Raw genomic sequence first — 14649 nt, 5'->3', positions numbered from 1 at the left:
CGCATGCGCGGTGCACTGACCGCGCAGTTCCTTTTGCTCAGACGTTTGAAAACTGACACAGCGAGCACATATGTGCAAGTGTGTAGTGACTCCACATCCCATTCCAACTTAAAAATAACGGTAAGATATCACCTCACTTACAGTTAATATATTTATTTATACGGGATCCAGCGTCTCTGCAGTCGTATCAAAGCCGTTGAGTACGTACGTAATGGTCGGAAATTTGCTAACTTTATGGTTAGCAGCAAACACATTAGCAAGCTAGCGGTAGCATTAGCTGAATGACTTGGGCACCCGGCTGCTGGATCAGTCTATTCACTGGAACTGGAATATTCTTCTACACAACGCTTTTAATTCTAGTGTGTGTTTAATGGTTAGTTGGGATAGTGAAGCTAAAAGTACACACTGTTGTATATCACTTGAATGCGATACAACAACGCCACGTGCATATATTTAAACTTTAAGCCTTTAGCCTGCTAGCTTATATGTTAAACTCTATAAACTGACCTGGAGTCATCGGGGAAACTGAGGCATTACCAGACTGAGGCAATGTAGCCTGTCTGGCTTGGTTAGCTGTTAGCTTGTTTACTCAAGAGTCTGCCTTGTAAACTAAACGGAGTATTTAAACAACATTTCAAACCTTTGAAATGTATATATTTTTGAAAATAGTTGTAAATTAGCGATGCCACAAAAAACGATGGAACCGATTACAACTGATCAGATATCAGAAAAGAGCATCTCATCAGAGTGGCTGACCCCCACCCTTCACATTCCTAGCAGTACACCCCTGTTTTCTCTCCTTGGAGAGCAGAAGTGAAGTCAAGGTGATGGGCATTTAACAAAATCAGACCTCCCTAACTTTGGAACCACCATTTTAAACGGCTATTGATGAAATAGCCCACATCTGTCATGTCATGATTAATGTAGTATTAATTAATGCAGCAAAATTAAATGAACACACCTGAGCATTGTTCCTTAGATCATTGCATGACTTTAGGAACACCATTGTCATTGAACAATGTTTGTCACTTCTTCCATAAATCCACCTGAAAACTTTTCTTTCATCCATTTACTCCCTGTCTTTTTCTCCAATAGTTGCAAGCATGGAACTGAATGATGCCAATCTCCAAACCCTGACAGAGTTCCTAAGGAAAACGCTGGACCCAGACCCAACAGTCAGGCGTCCAGGTAAGTCTCCTGACTTGCGTATCATAATGATGTATATAGAACAATTATTTCCACTGACCTGTATGCGAGAGCTCTGTCATGTTTGTGTGAAAGCTCTGCATTGTAGCACTTTTCTTTTTTCCCCCTCACAGCTGAAAAGTTTCTTGAATCTGTGGAGGGAAACCAGAACTACCCCTTGTTACTCCTCACTTTGCTGGAGAAGTCCCAAGACAACGTGATTCGTGTCTGTGCTGCTGTTACGTTCAAGAACTACATCAAAAGAAACTGGCGAATTGTGAGTCTGACTACTTATCATAGACTCTGCCAGCACCCTGCTGCATCTTTCACAAATACTGCGTGAGGTTAAATTCAGTAGATTATAATTCACCTGAGTTGCCCGTTAATTTGATTTTGAAGTGACAGAAACTTTGCTGATTAGCTCTGCTGTGCATTCAGAAAACAATGTGGTGTCGTTTGATGTGTTTACCTCAGAGGTGTTTGGAATGGGCTCATCAGCTGCACAGTCCAGCGCGGGGTCTGTCAGTGTGGTTAGGAATACCCTCGTGTTCACAGTTACTATGCAGTGCTGTTTAACCACAGTGTGAAACAGTATTTTATTTATTTATTTATTCAAGTTTTTGGTGATTCTGTAAGCAGTAAAAACACTATTATAAAATATAATATTTTTACAGTCGGATGTGCATTTTAAAACACTTTTATTGTGTCATTGTTAATGTTCTAACTTACCGTTGTGGTTTGTTTCTCAAAGATTGAAGATGAGCCAAACAAAATCTCTGATACAGACCGGACGGCAATCAAAGCTAACATTGTAAATCTGATGCTGAGCAGCCCAGAGCAGATTCAAAAGCAGGTACATTGTTGTATGTTTTCATGGCTTAACGGGTCCACTTTGGAGTAGTGCAGCAGTACGCTTGACTACGGTGTCTATTTCTGGTGCATTTCCACAGCTGAGCGATGCCATCAGCATCATAGGCAGAGAAGACTTTCCCCAAAAATGGCCAGACCTTCTAACAGAAATGGTGACCCGCTTCAGAAGTGGAGACTTCCACATCATCAACGGAGTGCTTCGTACCGCACATTCCCTCTTTAAGAGGTAGAGCTCTCTCCCTTAATGATTCCTACTCCAGGCGTATGTTTATAAAGTCGTTTTGAAATATTCTCTGCGCTGCTTTTCAAGGTACCGCCATGAGTTCAAGTCAAATGAGCTTTGGACGGAGATAAAACTCGTGCTGGACACATTTGCCCTTCCTCTGACAGAGCTCTTCAAGGTCTGTACGCTCAATGTTGAGTTGCTACACATTTCAGTTAAAAAAACATTGATATAACTTTGTTGTAGAATCAAGTTGATTTTTCTCTCTTTGTTGCAGGCCACAATTGAGTTGTGTCAGACTCATGCTAATGACGTCAATGCCTTGAAGGTTCTCTTCTCCTCTCTCACGCTCATCTCAAAGCTTTTTTACAGTCTTAACTTTCAGGTCAGTTCATTTTCTTTGCACTGAATATATTCCTGTTTTGGATATTCTTGATGCATCTTTCCAGCTACAGGATTTATGTTTGTGTGTAACTGTACTCTGCTTTATTACACAGGACCTTCCGGAGTTTTTTGAAGACAACATGGAAACCTGGATGACCAACTTTCACGGCTTACTGACTTTGGATAATAAGCTTTTACAGACAGAAGTACGTTGTCTTTTTTTTTTTTTTTTCTTCCTCCTGTGCATGCAACAATTATTAAAACACGAGAGATGAAATTGTTTTTAACAATTGTGGTTTTTTTTTAAATCTCTTATACATCCCAGGACGAGGAGGAGGCCGGTCTTCTGGAGTTGCTGAAGTCTCAGATATGCGACAATGCTGCGCTTTACGCTCAGAAGTACGATGAGGAATTTCAGCCGTACCTGCCCCGCTTTGTTACTGCCATCTGGAACCTTTTAGTCTCCACTGGCCAGGAAGTCAAATATGACCTGGTGAGAGTACTCTGTTTTAATCACGTTTTGAACTGTTTTTAGTTATAGATTTTCGTTGTCCATCTACATACTGACACTGCGCTCTGTCCTTGTTGCAGCTTGTAAGCAATGCTATTCAGTTTTTGGCATCAGTCTGTGAAAGGCCACACTACAAGAATCTCTTTGAGGACCAGAATACGCTCACTAGCATTTGTGAGAAGGTCATTGTGCCCAACATGGAGTTCAGAAGTAAGTGATCAGTTTAAAATCTGTAAATGTTGTCTCTGGCTGGCTCGGATACTGATTTCTACACGTGTGGTTACAAATGTGTGCTTGTGTATTATGTCACACTGACCAGATTACCATCTCATGCCTGAACAGGTGCAGATGAGGAGGCCTTTGAAGATAACTCAGAGGAATACATCAGGAGAGATCTTGAAGGATCTGGTAAAGAATTCTGGCCCAGTCCACACTAGCGCAGATACTTTGCAAATCAAACCTTTTCTTCTGTGTTTGCACCTCTCATCCACATGCACATGGTGTTTTTTTTTGGTTTGTTTGTTTTTTTAAATAAGAACGCTTTCCAAAGTTTTGGCGTCTCGGCCTACTTTGTGTAATGCCCTTGTAATTGAAACCATAACAACAATGCACCTAGATGCTGTTTTCTGACATGTTCCTTGGCTTACATCATATTGTACTGTATCATCACATTGAGCGAGAACTCTACGTAGTCATCTGTCCACATAATCAAATCGCATTTGTTTTAAGTGTTTCTTGTTGTTTTTTATTTTTTTGTTTGTTTGTTCCTTAAATCTTTTATCAGACATCGACACTCGTCGGAGGGCAGCGTGCGACCTGGTGAGAGGCCTCTGTAAATTCTTTGAGGGGCCTGTCACGGCGATCTTCTCTGGCTATGTGAACTCAATGCTGGCAGAGTACGCCAAGAGCCCCAGAGAGAACTGGAAACACAAGGATGCCGCCATCTATCTGGTCACATCACTGGCGTCTAAAGCTCAGACACAGAAGGTGTGGGCGATATGCATTTTCAAATGTTGATGTAATGTAGTATGTAACAGCTAATTCAGTATGGTTAAAAACTACTGTGTTAGAAACAGTTTGTGCATTTTAATTAGTCTCTATTTTTCCTCTTCTGTATTCCCCAACAGCATGGAATAACACAAGCCAATGAGTTGGTGAATCTGACAGAATTCTTAACGAACCACATTCTTCCAGACTTAAAATCCTCTAATAGTAAGAGCGCTTTGGCCGTTTTTGATGTCTCGGATGTTTGAACAGCCATCTCGCGTTAAGAGAGGCTCCATCTTAATGTCTTAGTTCTTGGAGTTTTTTTTTGTTTGTTTGTTTCTGCTGAAATGTATTTTAACAGTATTATCCAATGGTGCGATTTTCCTGCTGCTTAAAAAAAACCTACAACTGTTATTTGTATTTTTTTTTTTGTCTTAGTTAACGAGTTCCCAGTGTTGAAGGCAGATGCCATCAAGTACGTTATGATCTTCAGAAGTCAGGTATGAACTCTCGCTTTCACCATGTTTTGTTACATCTAAAGTAAAAATGAACTCCTTACTGAGGGCTCCTTCTGTCTTTTCCCCTCAGCTCCCGAAAGAACAGCTGCTGCAGGCAGTTCCTCTTCTGATATCTCACCTGCAGGCAGAGAGCACCGTAGAGCACACTTATGCGGCCCATGCTCTGGAGAGGCTGTTCACAATGAGAAGCCCCAACAACGCCACACTGTGAGTATCAAGTAAACGAGTAACGTAAATTAATTTTGCACATCTTTCTGATTTCCAGTGTGTAACAATAAGGGTGAAATGCAATATCGGAATCGTAACTAGGGTTGTGTGTGCGTGTAGAATTGTGTTAGAATATGAACTGTAGTGTTTTCATCACATTAGAAGAAGCACTTAATATCCAGAGACCCTCCAGGTTATCTCCATGGCCACGGTGCGCTGCCATGTCGCCATAGTATCATCAGAAGGCACCAGCTCTACAGCACACCCTGTGTTTATCCTGCCATCGTAGCTCGGGGGCAGCTGGAAGTACTGAGTGGGTTGCACTTTGAGCCACTAGATGTTGCTACACGATACACTCCAGATGCTTCTAAAAACATAAAAAGCAAGATGTCATAAGTGTACGAAATAAGGGGAATTCTTTTCTTTTGGTACCCACGGAAACATTTGAAATGAACTGTAAAGTGGAATCAGATTAGACAAAAGGCTAATTATGAACATGTGTGACATCACACTGCACTTCAGCTCTTAAAAGCACTTGATTTTAGTTGTGTTCAGTACATTTAAAAAAATGAGTTTAAGTAGTTGCTGTTTACTGTGTTTTAACCCTCTCATTCGGTTCATCAGTAAAAAAAAATGAGAGGGATTTGAGCTTTGTTCGGGGTTGTTTTTGTGAGCAGGATGACTCAAAATTACACAAGTTTCACCAGAGTTGGGATGTGACCAAGTTCAGATCAGATGTTGGACCCGGGATTTATTTATTTTTTATTATTTTATTTTTATTTATTTTTTATTATTCGGCTTTACTGGTAATACGCGGTATTGGAGTGTGACAGATACGAGGGCAAAACTGCCAGATTGATGCTACTCGGACCTTTGTATCAATCTGTATAGCTTCTAACCTTTTTATATGTTGTCAGTATCACATCTGCAGAGATGGCTCCTTTTACTGAACAGCTGCTCAACAACCTGTTCAAAGCACTTGCTCTTCCTGGCTCTGCAGAAAATGAATACATCATGAAAGGTAAATCTGACTGCTCTGTTGTCTTAATGCTAATGTCATATCCGCAGTGATTTGGGTGTGCTCATTGTGCTTTTTGTCCCCCTCCTCTTCCGTCTCTTAAAGCCATCATGCGCAGCTTCTCCCTGCTGCAGGAGGTTATTGTTCCCTACATTCCCACTCTGATTGGGCAACTCACTCACAAGCTGCTCTTAGTCAGCAAGGTAACAAACAATTTCTTACCGACAATGGAATCTACAGGTAGATTTAGAAAGCAACTTGTTAGGAGAGTAAATGTGTTGAACGGTCTAAAATACTGTAAATGTTCTCAGAACCCCAGCAAGCCTCACTTTAACCACTACCTGTTCGAGTCCTTGTGCCTGTCTGTGAGGATCACCTGCAAGGCCAACCCCACTACTGTCAGCAGCTTTGAGGAAGCCCTCTTCCCCGTCTTCACGGAGATCCTTCAGAATGATGTCCAGGGTATGTCAGTGCCGTGAAATGAGACTTTCCCCTTCCTTGGATGACGTGTCGATGAGAGAACTCGGCTCATTCTTCGTTTGTGCTTCTTTTGCAGAGTTTCTTCCGTATGTGTTCCAGGTGATGTCCCTCCTCCTCGAGATCCACTCCAACTCTATTCCCGCTTCCTATATGGCTTTATTTCCCCACCTGCTGCAGCCTGTTCTGTGGGAACGGACAGGAAACATCCCCCCTCTTGTGCGCCTCCTTCAGGCTTATCTCGAGAAGGGAGGCGCTACGATTGCTGGTTCTGCTGCGGATAAAGTAGTAAGTAAAGGTCACGTGTAGTGAAGGGAAGACATAAACTATTACACCATTTGGTTGACAAATGGAGGATACCGGCATTTAATTCTTAACTAAGTGGATTATATATATCTTTCTTGCTCATCTTTCCCCCTCAGCCTGGCTTGCTTGGAGTTTTCCAAAAGCTTATTGCTTCCAAAGCCAACGACCACCAGGGTTTTTACCTTCTCAACAGCATTATAGAGCACATGCCAGCGTAAGTCTTATTACAATCATCAGATTAGTGGCTCCGTTGTAAAGTTATTGTACTTGGTGAAATTTTTCACTTCATAATTTATTTATTTTTTTCTTTACTTCATCCTTCAGAGAATCTGTCATCCAGTACAGGAAACAGATCTTCATTTTGCTCTTCCAGAGGCTACAAAGCTCTAAAACCACCAAGTTCATCAAGAGTTAGTAGTCTTTTTCTAACATTCATGTTCGTGTTGCTGAGCTTTTGATATAGTTAACGCATCTTCATTGATGAAGCATTTTAAACTTCATGGATAGCAGCGACGTGCTTAGTTTTTACTGGTGTATTTTCTGTTTCTCAAAGGTTTCTTGGTGTTTATCAACTTATATTGTGTCAAATATGGAGCTATTGCACTTCAGGAGATTTTTGACAGCATCCAGCCAAAGTAAGTATATGTTGTTGTTGTTGTTTTTGTTTTTTAAAGTAAAACCCACAACATTTTGACGAAAGTACAGCCTGTGGCCCCAAGTGGAAAATGGAGCCTGGAGTTGGCTTCAGTTATGTCTGAGAGCACAGAATCTCACTGGTAAAAATCACTTCAGTTGTGATATAGATGTTTCCATTCTGCATACCAAACAATACCTGATCCCACACCGCAGGGAAATGCAGCACAAGTTTTTAGAGTGAGGTCAAATGCTATTGTTGAAACCAAATGTATTTCATATATTTTACTGCTCACACAGAAGGACACGAGAACATACAAATGCAAGAAGAACCCATCTGGTCTTGTCACATTTGCCTTTCGAGCCGGAACTCGTGCGCTTTTGTTGTGTGTCGGGGATGAAAGTGCAGAGGGAGGCATGGAAGGTTGAAGTTGATCCTACTTCCTTTTGCAGGACTGTGTTTTAATGTAAAAGCAGAAGTTCGGTGGACAAATTTCCTTAAAATCTTTCGGCTTTTTGTGTTGCAGAATGTTTGGTATGGTGTTGGAGAAAATAGTTATTCCAGAGGTTCAGAAGGTGTCCGGACCAGTTGAGAAGAAGATCTGTGCTGTTGGCATTACAAAAGTCCTTACAGAGTGTCCTTCAATGATGGACACGGAGTACACGAAACTCTGGTAAGAAATCAGCCTGAAGGACCCCCAACTACCGTTTCTTGCTGTTTTTTATTATTTCTGATCTATTATTTATATCTTTACCAACTCAGTCGTGTTTCTGTTTGTTCAGTCTGGTTCGACCTCTGCTCAGAACTTTGTGACGAAAGAAGTCTGAATTTTTTTGGAGGGATACATAGATGTGGAATTGAGATCTTGCCTGGTGATCACCCATTAATACTAACAGAAACATAGTTTATGGAGGGAAAATATGACTTGTAGTCGGCTGTAACGACGGCTTTTAGTGATCATTTTTAATACATGCAGAGATCAGAAGCGTGTGAGACGGCTTTAATCAGCTGGGCTACATGAAGTTGAAGGGTGCAAGCTCACATTTAGGCCAGTCTGCCGCCTGACTGATTTTGTTACTCCGGTTCATTTGAGGATGGAAATGAACTTTATTACCCTGAGTACCCTAAACTAACTATTAATGTGTGTTGTCAGGACCCCACTGCTCCAGGCTCTCATTGGCCTGTTTGAATTGCCAGAAGATGACAGCATCCCAGATGATGAGCATTTCATTGACATCGAAGACACACCAGGCTATCAAACCGCATTCTCACAGCTGGCCTTTGCTGGGAAGAAGGAGCACGACCCAATCGGAGACGCTGTGGGTAATCCAAAAATCCTGCTGGCCCATTCGCTCCACAAGCTTTCCACAGCCTGTCCCGGAAGGGTACGTTGAGACATCTAGGAATTAGTCCGCATCTTCCTCCGAAAACAGCCTGCATTTTTAATTATTTACAAGATTGCAGTTTAAATGTGTTAGGATTTATTAAATGGAAAGACTAGAAAGAAGCACGATCAAGTAAGTGTTGTCCCTTTTGTCTCTGGTGCAGGTTCCTTCAATGCTGAGCACCAGTCTGAATGCAGAGGCCCTGAAGTTCCTGCAGGGGTACTTGCAGGCGGCCACCGTGCAGCTGGTTTAAAACCCATAAGGTGGCGAGGACTCTGTAGGAGACCACAGTGGCCCCCAGATCACATGACAGACCTGCTTCAGCTGAATTTGAGATTTGACAGTTGTATGATGGAAATAATAGTTTTGCCTGAATTAGGGGTGTGTTCTCTAATGGAAGATTTTTAAGGGTTTTTAAAGACATAACCAAAAGTAGGCATAACTGTATTACATCTCTGTTTGATCCTATTTTGTTTAGGCTTTCAAGGATTTGGATTATGAAGAAGGTATGTACTGGTGCAGTTGTCATTTTATTTCAGCAGCAGCAGAGGTAAAAATGAACTTTATTGTGGAATACAGAACATCTGAATCTAATGAAAGGAATTTCTTTGGTACATTTTTTTGTAGGTTTGAATTCCTTTGATGGTTATGGAGGGTGAAGTCTAGCTCAAACATAATGCTTCATACTTTTCTGTCGCATGTTTCCCTCAGATTTGTCGATGTGTTGTCCTTTTTCTGCACGGTTTGTTAATGTGAATAAAGAGGCACTTGTATAAATCTGTTATCGCTGCAGTCTTAATTTTTTTTTCTTTTTTACTTTGATCCTTCAGATACAGTCACGGCTCCTTTTCACTGTGAATTTCCAAACATTTATGCATGCGTGTTCTGGATAAAGTTGCATGAGGAAAAAATGTTGCAGGGATGTCGGAGGGGGGCAAACTGAGCTAGTGCAGATATTGGGCTCTCCCTTAAGATGTCACGTAATCTAAAATACACACAACGAGCTTTTGGTGTCTGCATCAGTCCTTTTGACAGCGTAAGACAGAACAGTCTTAGGAAGACTTGATAAGGCCGTTGGAGGTCTTCAACTCAGCGTTCTTGATGAAAGGTAGCATGCACTTGTCACCGCCCATAAAGCGATATGTCACAACATTTGCCTCCCAAGGCAACAATCTACAAATAGAAAAATCAAAGACATTAATTTATTGACTTTGTTATTACAAGTGATGATGTCTGATGAACCGTATTGATTACTTACGCTCTTGTAAGGAAGGGAATGTACATTATGCGAGGAATACAGATCATTTGCTGGTCTCCTAAAATGGCTTTCATGGATTGCTGGACGGTGTAAAGAGGCTCCAGTGGTGGAATTAGACTCCGTAATTCTTTTCTGGGAGGTGTCAAACAAAAGGTAGTGACTGAAGTGTTCCATATATCACTGCGACCAATCAAGTAACTTTTGAGTTTTAAATGATGGCATCTTACCTGATTTCACAGCCAGCAAACATCCCTGTGTCTACAATATAAGGGCACACCAAAGTTGTTTTGATGCCATTTTGGTTTTCTGCTTGCAGCTCGTGTGCCAGTGACTCGTGGAAACCAACAGCGCCAAATTTGCTGGCACAGTAATCCTGGAAGGGAGGGAAGATGAAAGCTGAATGAGGTTGAGTTAGGTCAGTTAACACAGTATGCTTTGATAATGGCAGTTCTAAGATGTTTCTGCTCCGTTTGGGGATCTCACCCCATCGTACCTCTACACAAGCTGTGGTGAACAGCCCAAGGGCGCTTGCTACTGTTACGATGTGACCATGGTTCCTTGCTTTCATCTGAGGCAGGAAGGCCTTTGTCATCTGTTGAAGTGAGTTTTAAAAAGGTCATTTTAGTACCAAGAACATGAAACAGAAACACATTTTGGGGAACATACACAGAGGCTGGGCCACCTCTGATCACATTTTCTATTACTGGGACAAATTAAGAGAGAGTAGAAGATCAATAAATCCCCAAATGGCACAGAGATACATCTCAAACATTGTTTTCAACATTCGAAAGAAATATCAAATTTGAATTAGTTTAAATTCACAAAAGCAAAAGTACATCATGTTAAATGAGCCAGCCTTGTTCACAGTCACTGTGAGAAAAAAACAAGACAGTTTAATGCAAATTTTAAAATTAAATATTGACTCTTCAAGTCTTTTCTCAATGATGGCAGCTGTCATGACCTCTGAAGATTAAAATAGTTGATGCCCACTAAGCAGGAAAAGGCTATAAAAAGATGGCAATGTGCTTTCAGGATGCCATTTCCTCAGTTAATGTAATTAAGAATCAACTGTTTACAGGAGCCGTTGGAAGACAAAGAAAACCTTTTGAGAAAAGACCTTCATGGATCACTGGTCTGCGGTAATGGTGCTGTCTTCCTGTGCAGCCACAAATAGGATTTTTATGAAAAAAAATCATCTGAAGAACTCATCTTCACTGAAAAATTCAGAGAAAAAAGGATGTGGTTTCATTTGGAGAGATGAAATATTAGCACATTTTGGAGGCTAACATCCCACTTTTATAAAAAAATAATACATTGAAAAAAACTGATGAAAAGAGGAAAACTTGAGCACATGGATGTCGAGGTTTCTTATTTTGAAACTGTACAGGTTGAGTGCAACTTAGCCTTGTGTTGTTAAAAAGTAAGTAAACAAAAAGAATGTGTCCTCTTTAGCTTTGTGAGTTTCAGAAATAGGTACTTTCTTTAATCCCTGAAACCGTGTGTGTGTGTGTGTGTGTGTGTGTGTGTGTGTGTGTGTGTGTGTGTGTGTGTGTGTGTGTGTGTGTGTGTTTTCAGGCCTTTATTGATTAAACTGAAAATGCTCTTATGAGCCATATTCATAAGAGCAGGGTCCCCCCTATTAATACCAGATGGAGATGCACAGTTAGACGCATCAATGAAATCTTAAAGGGGAACAGCTGCACGTCATATCCTGACTCATCCTGGCTCATCCGCCTTGGGGTGCTTATGAGCATCCAATACGCTTCCACAAAAACAGGGAAAACAACCGCCCTCTGTCTGACTTTTGCTGATAGCTTTTGGAGTGTTTGGTGCTAATAGGCTTGCCCTTTTCATTTGTGAGCCTAAGGCCAAGGCTTAAAGGGGGTAAAAAGAAGAATCACATGCTTTATTCACAAGTCACCTTACGCGCCGTCCTAATATTATTTTAATGAACGACTACCCCGCCCCCCCCCCTTTTTTTTTTTTTTTTTTTACATTTATATAAATTTGCAAATAAATTTGCTCCCTTCTGAACATATACACACAAGGATATCTGGTATGAACACTACTTCATGATTAACTGGACTTTTTAGAGTCGGGACATGCATTGGCTGTGGTACAGGCTGCTCTGATCCCTTCACACACGGGTGCACAAACACTGACCCGAGCCATCAGGGCGGACAGTGAATGGTTGTTACATAATCCATGTCAAGCGGGGTTAGATCAGCTCTGTCTCTACAAAAAAATGACTTCCTTGCTGCTCATAGGTGTGTGCGTAAAAGCGTTGAGTCTCACCCAAAACAGCGCATGGCAGTTCACCAGCAGGGTCCTCTCTAACAGCTCATCGGGACACTCCAACAACCTGCGCCCGGCTACTACGCCTGCGTTGTTGACCAGTATAGAGACATCCCCGACATCCGCTCTCACCCTCTCAGCCGTCTCATAAATGCTCCCGCGTTTAGAGAGGTCCACGGTGAACGTGTGGACCTTGACGCCCAGCTCCCGCGCAAGCTTGGCAGTTTGCTCGTTGGCTGCCGTGTTGCAGTCCCACAGCACCAGGTGCGCTCCCTCTTTGGCGAACTCCAGGGCGAACAGGCGACCCAACGCACCACCGGCTCCTGTGATCAGACAGAGTTCCCCATCGATGCTCTTCAGCCTCGGCCGGAGGACCGTCTGAATGACGGCGCATAGGATGGAGTAAGTTAGGTCGATGAGCATCAGCACCAGGTCAACTATGATAATCATGATGCTCCTGTGGTTCAGAAGGGTCCCTCAGCGCGAGGAGATGTTTACGAGTGCACAGGCAGACTGCCAAGCTTTGCGGAGTTTTCGTTGTTTCTCTGCGTGACGTGGGTTTGGATGCCCAATTTATATAACATGTGTGTGCCGGATTAGAGCGCTGACTGATGAAGGGCTTTTTGTCTGATGGCGGAGGAGCTGAATGGCCAACTCGAGCACGTTCATAACTCGCACATAAACAATGGCTGTAGGCAGGATTAAGATAGGCCAAACACTCAGCTCAGAGCCAAAACCACAGTGTGAGAATATCACACACTGAGCAAACAGGCTCAGTTAGTGAATACATAATGCCTTGAATTGTGTTTTGATTGAACTCAAATAGGCAAAAAGCCTATTGGTCCGTCTTCCATCCCTTTGTGCATTATTACAACTTTACTCGGAGCTATGTCCAACTCGTATTTAACATATATTGCTGTGAAATACAGAAGTTTATCTGTGAAAGGTCACCTATTACACAGACATTCTTTTCATCTTGTACAGAAAGTTATTCCTGATCCATGATGTGAGGCGGATTATCCAACTCTGAGTAAAATGTTAAGGTGATAAACTTCTTAGCACGTGGGTGCAAATCCCTTTGGAAAATCACTTGTTTACTTTTGTAGGTTACACTTAACATTTCACCTAATTGTTTTTTAACAACTGCACTATCCTTGCATTAGACTCTAGAGGTCCAGTGCAAGTCATTGCTGCAGAGCCTCTTGTGGGGGGAAGACTGTTTGTGTCTTGCATGGGAAAAGCCTAAAGTTGTGACTAGCATTGACTGTGATGTAATCCTCCCCAAAGCTCTGGGCTGATGATCACTATAATGTAATCCAGCATGAGAAATGAGAATTGTTGTCTTTAGGGGAGAGTTTAATGATGATTAAGGTGACTGATGAAAAGCTGCCTAGCAAAACTCCAAATAAATTGTGATGTTTAATTTATAAACAAGAATGAAAGGAAGAAAGAAGAGTTTACAAGTCAAACCTATGATGGAAACAGCTGACATAACACATTTTGTTATAATCTCAGTACGCAGTGTACTGAAAAACAGGGAAACTGAATGGTGCTAAAGTGAGTACTCAGTTTTATTAGATTTTTTATTTGCATAAAACTTATTATCAATCAACCATTTGGCTGTTCAATAACATTTTCTGGTCACTGTGGTAACATGTGATTTCTGCTTCTCTTCATTTTAATGTAAACTCACAATCTTGTTGGGCAAAGGGATGTTAGCTGATATCTACACCTTATGATAACTGGGTGTCAGCGTACAGAATATCAGCAAAATCCACAGTTGCTCACTCTTAGTTTAAGACTTGGAGGATCTCACATAAAAATAAATCTTGGTACGGATGATGTAGCTTCACATTGACATAAGCATCCATTGTAAACACGTTGGGTAGCTGTTCAAGGTAACACTTTGTTTCATCAAGGTTAAAAAATCATGCGCTTAAGTGATGCTCTTCAAATGCATGACCTGTGATGATCAAATGAATGCGAGTTGCATCATACAGTAAGCGTGCCTGTTGCACACCATTAACAAATACCAGAGTTGCCATGATTTCATATGATTATGTACTCAGTTCAGGAGTGTCAATTCACTATTTTTCTTTTTTTAAACTTTTGAACCTGGAACCTATCTGTGACCTGATATGAGTTATAAAATTCAATAAATTTGTAACTGTATTTGGTGGGATTTCTGCGCAGGCACACTCCCACTATATGTTGTAAGAATACCTTTATTATTTCTTTTATTATTTTTAGCTTTTTTTCCCCCAGCATAATTAGTTAGCCAACTGTTTGATGTAGAAACATGGTTTAAATGTCAAAATGTCCAGCTCAGTTGCGTGACCACTGCTATGGCTTCTCTTATTTGTACGTCACACTGTTTCAGAAATGATCAGT

At 41.5% G+C, this 14649-nt stretch overlaps 2 protein-coding genes across 2 annotated transcripts; one reads left to right on the top strand and one right to left on the bottom strand.

Moving 5' to 3' along the window:
* The first annotated feature begins 21 nt into the window (after positions 1-21).
* On the top strand, positions 22-9487 carry cse1l (CSE1 chromosome segregation 1-like (yeast)). The gene is made up of 25 exons (XM_075460978.1): positions 22-120; positions 1096-1188; positions 1320-1462; positions 1937-2038; positions 2136-2281; positions 2366-2456; positions 2556-2663; positions 2776-2868; positions 2988-3155; positions 3254-3383; positions 3516-3581; positions 3958-4160; positions 4301-4385; positions 4599-4660; positions 4749-4885; positions 5803-5906; positions 6009-6106; positions 6215-6365; positions 6460-6668; positions 6803-6900; positions 7011-7096; positions 7240-7321; positions 7847-7993; positions 8474-8705; positions 8869-9487. The coding sequence occupies exons 2-25, from the start codon at positions 1104-1106 to the stop codon at positions 8956-8958; spliced, it is 2916 nt and encodes a 971-aa protein (XP_075317093.1). The 5' UTR covers positions 22-120; positions 1096-1103; the 3' UTR covers positions 8959-9487.
* Positions 9228-12708, bottom strand: LOC142377155 (retinol dehydrogenase 10-B-like). The gene is made up of 5 exons (XM_075460979.1): positions 12259-12708; positions 10457-10555; positions 10191-10336; positions 9964-10095; positions 9228-9878 (listed from the first exon to the last, which is right to left on the bottom strand). Exons 1-5 carry the CDS (start codon positions 12706-12708, stop codon positions 9758-9760), a joined length of 948 nt encoding a protein of 315 aa, XP_075317094.1. The 3' UTR covers positions 9228-9757.
* Positions 12709-14649: the final 1941 nt, after the last annotated feature.

The sequence above is a fragment of the Odontesthes bonariensis genome, chromosome 3, assembly GCF_027942865.1.
Source record: "Odontesthes bonariensis isolate fOdoBon6 chromosome 3, fOdoBon6.hap1, whole genome shotgun sequence".
NCBI classification, from domain to species: Eukaryota; Metazoa; Chordata; class Actinopteri; order Atheriniformes; family Atherinopsidae; genus Odontesthes; species Odontesthes bonariensis.
Note: the sequence above shows the minus strand (reverse complement) of the source record. Positions and strands in the feature narration are given on the sequence as shown.

Excerpts from the sequence above, each read along its gene's own strand:
- cse1l (XM_075460978.1), top strand. The coding sequence starts at position 1,104 with ATGGAACTGAATGATGCCAATCTCCAAACCCTGACAGAGTTCCTAAGG. Across the intron at positions 2,039-2,135 it reads CAGAGCAGATTCAAAAGCAG|CTGAGCGATGCCATCAGCAT; the intron begins GTACATTGTTGT and ends GCATTTCCACAG. Across the intron at positions 2,869-2,987 it reads ATAAGCTTTTACAGACAGAA|GACGAGGAGGAGGCCGGTCT; the intron begins GTACGTTGTCTT and ends TATACATCCCAG.
- LOC142377155 (XM_075460979.1), bottom strand. The coding sequence starts at position 12,708 with ATGATTATCATAGTTGACCTGGTGCTGATGCTCATCGACCTAACTTAC. Across the intron at positions 10,556-12,258 it reads ACTGCCATGCGCTGTTTTGG|ATGACAAAGGCCTTCCTGCC; the intron begins GTGAGACTCAAC and ends TCACTTCAACAG. Across the intron at positions 9,879-9,963 it reads ATTCCCTTCCTTACAAGAGC|ATTGTTGCCTTGGGAGGCAA; the intron begins GTAAGTAATCAA and ends TTCTATTTGTAG.